General features: G+C 51.5%; 1 protein-coding gene across 1 annotated transcript; it reads left to right on the forward strand.

Annotated features, from left to right (window-relative positions):
* The first annotated feature begins 3,336 nt into the window (after nt 1–3,336).
* On the forward strand, nt 3,337–6,255 carry LOC123097696 (uncharacterized). The gene is made up of 2 exons (XM_044519509.1): nt 3,337–3,796; nt 4,312–6,255. The coding sequence occupies exons 1-2, from the start codon at nt 3,731–3,733 to the stop codon at nt 6,022–6,024; spliced, it is 1,779 nt and encodes a 592-aa protein (XP_044375444.1). The 5' UTR covers nt 3,337–3,730; the 3' UTR covers nt 6,025–6,255.
* The last annotated feature ends 5,257 nt before the right edge of the window (nt 6,256–11,512 follow it).

Genomic DNA, 11,512 nt, shown 5'->3' on the forward strand with positions numbered 1-11,512 from the left:
GCTTGTCCTCTATTAGCAGTCTCGCATCTATGCGACCGGGAACCGCAGAAAACCTTCGCCCCTGAAACGCCTAGGCTTACTCATATCGGGCATACTGTTGGTAGCCTCCATGGTTAGCACAAAAGAATGGGACAGACCTTGGCAGTTGAGAACTGGAGCCACCACAAAAGGGTATCAACCCCAACTCGGACATGCTAGCAACCACCATTGTCGTCTCTATCTCCGATGGCATGCATGGCCAGATCTAAAAGGAGAAATACCTCGAAGCCAAATCTGATTTATTAAGCTATGAAAGCGGAGCAATCCTTGCCCAACTTTATGGCAGCCGTTGGGGAAGAAGGGATGGGCCGCCGGCGAGGAATATGGGAGGTGTTCTCGAACACCCGGTATCTTTCCCGAGAGAAGGAGAAACGAGAACATAGGGGCCGGAGGTCTTCTCCAGAATTTTATCTGATACGCAGGGTGTTTTTGCAAAATTGTGAGTGGCTCCGGGACGACCCATCTCGGCCTTACGTTCTAGATTGGACGCTTTAAATGACATGAAGGCAGGCACACCATCATCACCAACTTACTCTTTTATAGGAGTAGAGATATGATTCAACAAAAAGAAGGATGTGTTATTCGTACTCGTTTTGACAGCAAAATAAGTTTTTCTTTACAGAGATCTATAGTGACAAACTCGAATTTTTGGCATACTTAATTTTGCTTGAAGAAAGACAGGTCTTACAAAATGATGGTGGTAGGATAACCCAGAAGATCATGGCAATTGCCTGTGATATGAGATGAAAATAGATTTGATCCAAAATCTGAAAAGAAGCAAACACGCTTTCTGAACAAGTTACTCCACGAAAGAATATGTGGACAGATCAATAGAATACCTGAATTAGGGTGAACATGCGCACATGATTAGCGAGAGATGCTGACCCCCTAATTTCTGCTCCAATGATGGGACTGCTTTTGCCACTGGCAGTGCTCATATATTCCCTCCACGCAGTAGAGTGGCATGGACGCAAAGCACAAACGTACGTACGTAGCGTACGCAGCGACTCGTATCCGCATACCACGTGGATCCACACGTACGTACGTACGCAGGACGGATTAGCCAGTGGGTTGATCCATCCTCGTTTACGAAAGTACTCCAAGTAAAAAAAAAAAGGATTAGTGTAGCCGGGGGAGAAGAAGGCGATGACTCGGAACGGAACGGGAAGGCGAACATGAAGATGGGCCGGGCCGGATAAAGTTGGTGCATGCACTCCCGTCCCGTGGCTGTAAAGCGGGCATGGCAGGCGACGCTGACATTTCCTCGTCACGTGACCCATTCAATGCCGATTGGTAAAGGCCGGTACAGAGAGTAGGGGGCTAAAAGAAAAGAAAAGTGAGTATTTATTTATCGATTTATGAAAGGCGCGTGCATGCATCGCATACGATCCAGCCAGCCAGACGGAGAGCCAACAGCAACGAACAGGGGTGGCGTGTTGCTTCTGCAGCACTCCACACATTCCGACTCATAAATTGCCGGGTCTGTCTGTGGCTACGGCTACGACCACGGCGTGGTGTAGTATGCATGATGGGCAGCAGTAAAAGAAAACTACTGTAGCTCCTGCTGGCGCGGTGACACCAGCACAGTAGCGCATGCATGGATATGGGCCGATGGGAGCGAAAAGGTGGCGAGACTTTGGCGCCTTGCAAGTAAAACGAGGTCCGATGGAGCGAGCAAAGATCCAAGACGGCCAACATTCAGAGCCATGCATTGCGCCGTCTCGATGTGGATAAGATCCAACCCAGCCAGCCGGCGACCAGAGTTGCGGCTCATTTCATTTGCATGTCACGGAAACTCACCTCATCCGTCAATGGTGGATCCATATTCATCCTTGTGTCATGGTCATGGAGTAAGTACAGCATGCACCTAGCTAGTACGTATAATAAGGCACAGGAGTGGCGTTTAATCGAAGCGTACGCTCAAGGGGAGACTAAGCTCGAGACAGAGGTTCAAATGCTGGTGGTTGTGTCATCGATCGGCTGGATCTGCTGCTGGTACTTAGAGCTTTTTGCTTTAGTGCACGTCTTATCGCTTCTTCCAAGGACGTACATGCAGTATTAAGGCCACTAAATTGCGATCGCTCGATACCAGTCCCCTGTTCTCACTGTGCCGTATCTGCATCCCTATTGCAATGCACGGATGAGCGGCAGAGACCCCGTTCGATCTGATATGTCCAAAGCCATTTGGTCAGTCCGGCAATCACGATCAGATTAAGATCGCAGTCGCATCTTGTGTTGAAAGAGTCGCCAAATCGGGCACGCCACACCAGAGGGAGAGGTAGGTGTACGCGGCTTCATTGTTGGTTCACGGCGAAAAGAGGAGGCCTCTCGCTGGCCGGGTGGGCCCGACAGCTCAGCGGTGACATGGACCGCTACGCATGACGCGTCGTGAAGGCGTATAAATACGCGCGCCTAGGCCGTATTTAAGTCCACCTTTTCTCCGTGTCCCGGTGTGTAGTCTACACGCTCCTGCCCTGCCCTGCCCGTGAAGGGACCACCGGTTTTACTCCTCCAAAGCCTAATCTTTTGGCCTCAAATAATACGTACTCTACTGTATTTTTTTGGGTACGTAACTGTACTGGGATACGTGGACTGTTCACTGCACGTCAAAAGTTTCCAGATTCCGTGTATTGGCAGGAAGCACACAAGTAATAATAACTCGGATGCGATGCGATTGGATACCCGTATACAGTCTACATTTATGAGTATTTCTGCAAGATATCTTCGTATAGTAACTGCCTGCGTTGCATTGCTACTAGAAAATTGTGCGTGGTTGGAGTCAGATTTCTGCCTTGGTCCATGCATTTTGGTCTAGGGACCTATAAACCCAGACGGAGGTAGTATTTGTCTATGAGGAATTATTCGTATATAATCTACACGTTTTGTGGCAAAATATAACGATTAGGATTAGGAGGAAATGCTGCACTACAGCACGAATATTCTGGGTTAACTGTATCTACTCAGCATGTCCAGAGGAGCAGAGCCGTGTAAATTTATTGAACAGAAAGCGTACGCGGCTTTAAAATGAATGATACTGTAGTTTAAAATAAGCGAGAGAATAAACGAATCATCCAAAGGAAAAAAGAAAAGAGAAGATAATAAAGAGAGAGAAAAGAAGAAGAAAATGGTTGGGTACAGAGCAAGGAGAGTGAGGAGTAGTGGGGCAGCAACACTATTCTCTCTCCACGCTTTTAAAAGCTCACAACACCACACCACACCCTACGCGAGACTTTTTTTATTTTATTTTATTTACAGGGCCTGTGATTTGAGTGAGGAAGGGGAGATGGGTTGGATAGGCATCTTGGCCAGCTAGGATGGGTGTTGAGGGATCCAAGCTTTCTCCTCTCCTCTCTCAAAGGGAAAGCACGAGAGTGCAGTGCAGTCAAAGCTGGCATTTCTTCTCCCTCCCTCCCTCATTTGCCATCATATTCCCCTTCCCCTTGCCCATCCCCATTTTCTCCCCAACCAATTCAAACCGAGATAACATTATAAAATACTCCACTCCATAGTCACAAGGTGTTAGATTTGGGAGAGGGGTCCGTATATATAGCCTCCTCTCTCCTCTCGCCTTCTCGCCTAGCCATTCCATTCCCCCCCTGCCTCTCTTCTCTTCCGGTCCAGCGTCCCCTGTCCTTGGGGGATCGATCCGAGCTTCGGTTGGGTGGGTTCGCCGATTCATGCGTGTGAGGCAATGGCGGTCTCCTCGCCTTCTTCTGCACCGGAGAAGAAGAGGAAGTGGCTCCTCAGCAACAGGAAGGTCAGTACGAGCTCGGTGCTTTGCCTTGCCTGCTCACAGCTGGGCGATCTGAGATATATCTCCACTCCACATTATTTACTTTGGTTTGGTTGGGTGTTCTTCAGCCGGTCAGTTCTTGCCACGCCAATGGATCGTCTGTGCAACAACTGTTTGCTTTTTCTTCTGTACCGCACAATGCCAAGAACATTTGGTCCTTTGACTCCACAAGCAGGGTCGTTTGGTCGTGCCGTCCAAATTCCAAATCACAGGACAGCTTCTTTGAGCTGAGAACCATTTGCTTCTTTCGAGCATGGCGTGCCTTTTCTTCATGCTTTTTTTCCTCCAAGATCGGGCTGCTTGATCTCAGCGCACCGTCTGCTATGCTCTGCTCCGCTCTCGCTTTTCTTTCTTGTTTTGTCCCCCCAAAAATCCATCCATTTTTGCTGTCTCGAATTGGTCCATCTATTTCTCTGTTTGTGCAAGAATCCAACCTCGTCTGGCAAAAATCTCATGCTTGTTTCGCTATGTATGCGCAGGTGATCGACAGGTACCTTCGGGAGGCGCGGGCGATTCTCGCGGCGGCGCCGGAATCCGGCGGCGGGGACGCTGTGGCGGCGCTCGGTCTCATCGACGCCGCGCTGGAGCTGTCGCCGCGGATGGAGGCCGCGCTGGAGCTGCGGGCGCGGGCGCTCCTCGCGCTGCGGCGTTACCGCGAGGTCGCGGAGATGCTCCGTGACTACATCCCCAGCTGCGGCAAATCCTGCTCCGGCGAGGACGCCTCCTCCTCCTCCTCCTTGTCCTCCTCCAGCTCCGGTGACCTTGGCACGATCTCCCGTGCCAAGCTCCTCTCCCCCGAGCGCCACCGCTCCGACGCGGCCGAGACTGACAGGGGGACCGCTCGCTCCTTCCGTTGCTTCGATGTCTCCGAGCTTAAGCGCCGCGTCCTGGCCGGCCTCTCTAAGAACCCCAACACGGACACGCAGTGGAGGTACCTGGTCCTGGGCGAAGCTTGCTTTCACCTGGGCCTCATCGAAGATGCCATGGTTCTTCTCCAGACCGGCCGCCGCCTCGCCTCGGCGGCTTTCCGCCGCGAGAGCGTTTGTTGGTCGGAGGACAGCTTCTCATCATCGACTGTCGCCGCAGCTGTTGCCTCGGTGCCGTCGGGCAACGCTTCCAAGTCCGGGTCGGCGTTCATCATACCGGCCGTGGAGTCGGAGGCCATGTCCCAGCTCCTGGCTCACGTGAAGCTCCTGCTCCGCCGCCGCACGGCCGCCATGGCGGCCCTCGACGCGGGCCTCCCAGCGGAGGCCGTCCGCCATTTCTCCAAGATACTCGAGGCACGCCGTGGCGTGCTCCCGCACACCTTCGCCGCCGCGTGCCTCGTCGGCCGCGCCGCGTCATTCCAGGCTGGCGGCCGCCCGGCAGACGCCATAGCGGATTGCAACCGTGCGCTGGCTCTCGACCCCGCGTACATCCCGGCGCTCCGCGCCCGTGCCGATCTCCTTCAGTCCGTGGGGGCACTCTCCGATTCCCTTCGTGACCTTGACCACCTCAAACTTCTGTACGACGCGGCGCTCCGTGACGGCAAGCTGCCTGGGCCTAGGTGGCGACCGCAGGGTGGCGTGCGCTACCGCGAGATCGCCGGCGCGCACCGCAAGCTGATCGCCCGGATTCAGGGACTGCGCAGCCGCGCCGCCGTCGGCGAGGGGTGCAACATCGATTACTACGCTCTGCTGGGCGTGCGGCGCGGGTGCACGCGCTCTGAGCTGGAGCGCGCGCACCTGCTGCTCTCGCTGAAGCTCAAGCCGGACCGCGCCGTGGTGTTCGGTGAGCGGCTGGAGCTGGTGGACGAGCACCGCGACCTGGAGGCGGTGCGCGACCAGGCCCGCATGTCCGCTCTGCTCCTGTACAGGATGCTGCAGAAGGGGTACTCGTTCATCATGTCGGCCGTGATCGACGAGGAGGCCGCCGCTAGGCAGAGGGCGAAAGAGGCCGCGGCGTTGCCCAAGCAGCAACAACACGCGGCGCCGATACCGGAGAATCCTCCCGCCGTTAACAGCTCCACCGCGAGGACGACGGCGAAACCGAAGGCGAAGGCTGGCGCGACCGTTGCAACGGTGTCGTCCCAGGCGACGGCGCCGGTGTACCAAGGGGTGTTCTGCCGCGACCTGGCGGTGGTGGGCACGCTGCTGTCCCGCAGCGGGTTCGACCGCTCCCTCCCGGTGAAATGCGAGGCGATGAGCTGCTGATGGCGATGGGTTCCAGCCGTGCAGGCAGGTGCGATCTGATGCGGTTGGGATGGGGAACAGACAGAGGAAGCTGGCGGGAAAAAGCAGAGGCGTTTGAATTTATTGGATAGAACTCGCTATTGTACAGTTTTGTGTTCTTTGGAGGAAAAGAAAAAAAGGGTGCGACGCATCTTGTCTTGTACTATCTCTTGTGTGGAGGTGAATGAAATTTTTTGGTTCCATCTTGTTGAATGCGAGTTGTTTTACAGTGCAGTAAAAGTTCTCTTTCCTGTACTACGTTTGGTCCCCTTCGTATTTTGTGCTAAATTTTAATCATAGATTTAACCAATAATATGTTAATGCATGTTATTAAAAATTATATCATTGCATTTGTATTTGAACATAGTTTCTGAAAATATTGTTTTTTATGTATAACCAACTTTATTAGTTAAAATTATGATCAAAATATGATACTGAATATCGAAGGACTAATAAATCAGGACCGAGGTAGTAGTAGAGTACTCTGCTTGGAGGGTATGATGCACATTTTGAACTCTATGTACTTTTTGACCTCATGATTCCGGTTTCTACCATTTGCACTCCACCCATATACCTGGTGTATGTATGTATAGGACGAGTAGGTATCTTTGCGTCGCATGGTGCCAAGGAGAGGAAGGAGGCGTTGAGTGGGGGTGTTTGCTCTTAAAGCTGGCCGTAAATGGCGTGCAGTGAGTGATTGCCTGGGACTCTCTCTGCTGCTGGTGTGCCACCAATGGGCAATGCAATCCACTGACCCTCTGCAGCGTGCAGCCTGTGGTGGCCGGTCCAGCTCCTGCCATTGGTTTTGCGCAGGCTCCCGTGCTGGCTGGATGGGATCTAGCGGCTAGATCATCGTCTCGTCTCTTTTGCCCGCTTTTACGAGTAAACTGTACCTTGGGAGTACTGTACTTTGGAGCCGGTACAGAGAGAGAGAGGGGGGGCCTTTTTCCCCACCCGTGTAGTCGCTGAAAGTGAAGGACGATGATGCATCGGTACGTGCATCCGCGTCGTCACCACCAAAATATCCAGCCATCGCTTTGGCCGTATTTCTTTCATTTGGGTGTGGCAATGAGGCTGTGTTCGTTCGAATTTTTGGATGCGCCGACCGTACGCTCAACAAGTAGCCGCATCTTGTTCACCGGAGGCCATTTATACTAAAACAAGCATAGCAAATAGTTCAAATCAAACATAGCAAATAGTTTCACATCTGAAATAGTCGTACAATGCAATTGAAATAAAAACAATATTAAACAGTCTTACAACCAAATCAAAATTTGTTTGCATGAAAAGAAATTAAACCGATATATCTACCGGTTGCCAATGTGAGTCCACCTGTGTTCAACCAAGTCATCCTAAAGCTGCACATGAGTATGTCAATCACGCATTATTTCACGATGAAATTGGACAAACTGTTGAAAGGTTGCAGGAGGTGGGCGCTCAGGCTCAACATTTTCACCACGAAAATCAAACCATTGGTCGTAGATGCTATCACCACACTCATTTTCCACAATTATGTTATGCATGATCACACTAGCAGTCATCACCTTCCAAATCTTCTGAGTGCTCCATGTCAATGGAGAGTTTTGAACGATACCCCATCGAGATTGAAGCAAACCAAAAGCACGCTCTATATCCTTTCTAGCTTTCTCCTGCATTTGGGCAAATATCTGTCACTTCTCTCCTTGCGGATTGGGTATGGTCTTCATAAGAGTTGACCAGTGGGGATAGATACCATCAGGTAGGTAATATCCCTTGTTGTAATGGGGGCCATTGATCTTAAAGTTGACCTCTAGGGCCTTCTGCAAGCTTTGCAAACACTGGAGAACACTCAAGCATGTTGATATCATTGTGAGAACCAGCCATGCCCAAGAAAGAATGTCATATTCACAGATCTTGTGAAGCCACCGCTTCAAGTATGATAGTGGCTCCTTTCACATGCCCCTTATAGTGCCCCTACGAAGCAAATGAATAGTTCTTCCATTTCAAGTGCATACAATCTATAATATCAAGCATGCCCAGGAAGCCCCTATCGGCATTGACCGCCAACAACATCTCTGTATCAGCGGCAATTTGCCCTCTCTGGTATTCAGGGCCGAACACTGCCATCATGGTCTTGTAGAAACTATACATTGAGAGGTGATATGTGGACTCACTCATATGCACATGCTCACCCACAAGATCACCAGGAATTCAATATGCAAGCATGCGAATAGCTGCAGTGCATTTCTGGCAAGAAGAGAAGCCAAGCTTGCCAAGGGCATCCTCTTTGCACTCAAAGTATGCTTCATATCCTATCACTCCCTCTCGAGTATGATTGACACATGTCTCCTCACGCGCAATCGGTGATGAAATTGATGTGTTTTGAAGAGTCCAGTATTCTCAAAGTAATCGCCATAGAGAAGGGTGTGGCCTCTCTCCCTATTGCGGTTTAAGGCCAGAGCATGGCCAGGGACTGATCCCCTATACCGAGACCGCTTCCTACAAATGTGCCCATGGACGACCAATGCAGCCACTTCAATCTCTTCATCATCCCATGAACAAATGAAGTTGTGAAAGAAATACTCATCCCCTCTATCCATGCTACCTTGTGAGCAAAGCGTCGAACACCTTGCGGTCATGGTGGAGACGCGGCCTGAAAGAGCACACCGAGCTCCCCTCGTAGGCAGCAAATCAAGGTTGGTGTTGGTGGGTGGGCGCCTTGCGGCAATGCAGCGCATGCTGGAAGTTGTTGGGGTCAACGGGTGACACTAACAGCTGTAGCTTCTCTCCCATTGGCGATAAGGAACCATGAACGCCGGCAAAAAGCTCTTCCGAAACACAGGCGTGGGCCGGCTATGGCATGGCGTGGTCGTGGTTCGGACGACCCTTATGGAAGGTGACGCGAACAGGAACGGGGGTGGTAGCGGCAATGGCGAGGGGGGCAGAGGGAGGGCAGGGGAAGAGGAAATTGGTTGTGTCCCCGGCGGACGAGCCAGGGGGGACAAGGGCGCGCGTCCTGCCCGTCCACGTGTGTCCACTTGAACGCAAATGCGGTAGAAAGTTGGGCCAGAAATGGGTGAAAAGCCGACCGAAAACAGACATTGGTCTGTTTGTTCCCACGCGTTGGGCCGCGTTTTCTGTCTGTTTACCCCAAAACGGACACGACCAGACCATTTGGGGTCGCGCGTTGGAGTTGCCCTTAGTACCATTAGAGCATCTACATCCGTGGTCACCTAATTTGACTCCCTATACGCTCGCGGACGTACCCGGGCGCGTTCATTAAGGTGACCAGACGGACCTCATTTTTTCTGTTCCACAGCCGCATCCCTCATATGTCCTATCCCAGATCCATACAAAACCATGCAAAAATGTTTCTGCGTACTTCAACATAGAACATAGCAATCCCGCATAGATAACATAGTCCGATACAAAAGATGTCTCCCGAGTTCATCACTAACAATACCAAAAATTAACTAAAACTGGGAGTGGGAGGGGATTTCACAACTTCCTCCATGCCGGACGCTTCCCCTTGGGGTCTCGACTGCTGGACTCGGCGTAGGCGCCAACGGCTCCAGGCGCGTTGTCGTCGCCGCCGCCATCCAAAGCAGAGGAAGAGGAGGACGAGATGATGATGCCCGCCATGCGACGGGCTTCGTGATCCTGCTCCTCCCGGGGCCGTGCGGCTCTCTCCGTTGGTGTCACCCGCTGCCCCGCCAACCGCTCCGACTCCTCCAGCGGCATGCGGAGCGCCTTCGCATCTTTGCAGCGACGACAACGGGCTTCCCATCTATGCAGACGTGTATGAGCGGCAGATAGCGATGCAGAGGTCCTCGTTGTCATCGCTGGCCGGGGGGGTGGTTGTGGCGCAGATCTGCTCGATCTTCCCTTGGATCCGCGGCTGTTAGCCGCCGCCGCCGCCCACTTCTTTGCAAGGCGATACGCGCGGCCTACGGACTCCGACTGCGGTTCCGCCGGCAACAACACTGAAAGAACATGCGGTGCCCCCATGTTTGGTTTTGGTAATTGATGACAATCTCTATGGACTAATGGTTGCCTTGAGTTATATTTGAAGGATTTGTCCATAGGCATTTCTTGAAGTCCATGTGTTGGTTTCAAGGAGTTTATGTGGTGACCAAGGTGTTATTAAGGAATTATCCACATATTGGTCATGTGAGAGTAGAGCTTATTGCAAGCATGTCTTGAAGAAGAAGATTGTGTGATCATTCATGTTTACCTTCAAGACATCATCCAAATGAAGAGAGTTGGAAAGAGTCAAGGTTGATCAAGACTATCAAGTTGATCAACACACAAAGCGCACAAGATGTACCAAGAGGGATCAAGCGATCCCATGGTGTGGTAAGCATTGTCGATTACGCTTTGTGTACTAACCCATGATCTTCGTGAGAGTTCTTTGTGGGGTTAGGTTGCGGTGTGCAAGTTCAAGTGAAGCATCATGAAGAGATCAAATGCTTGAAGCTTGCCGTCCATTGTGGCGACAATGGACTTGTGAAGATGTTGCGGTGTGCAAGTTCAAGTGAAGCATCATGAAGAGATCAAATGCTTGAAGCTTGCCGTCCATTGTGGTGACAATGGACTTGTGAAGATGTGCGGAAGAGTGGCTCACCCATAGTGGAGTATGGGGGAGCAATCAACTAGTCTTCATCGAGCCAACACAACCAAGAAAGGTGGTCCATCTTGAGGGAGTCAAGATCGTCATCTTCTGGCTCAAGTGGACCATGTGCAAGGCAAAGGTTTGCTCTTGATAGGTTTTCTATTTTACCGGTCTCATGATGGTAGTTGGGAGACCGGGTTATAGGATCGATTGCCGTACTATCAAGGGGGGCTCTCGATAAGTAGCTTGATCGTATCGTTCATAGAGAGCTCAAACCATTGCATCCTTGCATCATCTTTGTTGGTTCTTGTTTGGTTCTTCTCTTTGTGAGTTTTGGAGCTTATGGTCATCTTGATGACAAGCTCGAGTTCATCGAAAACGGAGTTCACTCGCATCTTCTATGATGTTTTCGATGTTGGAGGTTATGCCGGTTCTTCTCGGTTGGAGGTTTCACTCCTCTATTTTTTTGGCATACCTCCCCTGCCTCTTCTTACTATAACCAGTCGCTGTTTTGATGCTATTCGTCTTTCTCAATCCAACAAGCTTGAGTTTGCTCAATTCGAAGCTCATATGCAGAAGTTATGGCAGTTTTGGTTTCCTAGCGGTAGTACCGCGGCCAGAGCGGCAGTACCGCTTATCACCCCAAGCGGTAGTACCGCTGTCCAAAGCGGTAGTACCGCCTATGGCCATAAGCGGTAGTACGGCTACGGTTCCGCGCTGGTACCGCCTCGATTTTGGGTCTTGCATTTTTCGTGTCGAGTTTTGCAGTAGTTGCACGGCAGTAAGGCACGGCAGTTCCACCTATAAGCGGTAGTACCGCCCTGATGGGCGGTAGTACCGCTTCGGTCGGGCGATAGTACCGCTACTGTTTTTTGGTCC

Source organism: Triticum aestivum, chromosome 4D (genome assembly GCF_018294505.1).
Source record: "Triticum aestivum cultivar Chinese Spring chromosome 4D, IWGSC CS RefSeq v2.1, whole genome shotgun sequence".
NCBI classification, from domain to species: Eukaryota; Viridiplantae; Streptophyta; class Magnoliopsida; order Poales; family Poaceae; genus Triticum; species Triticum aestivum.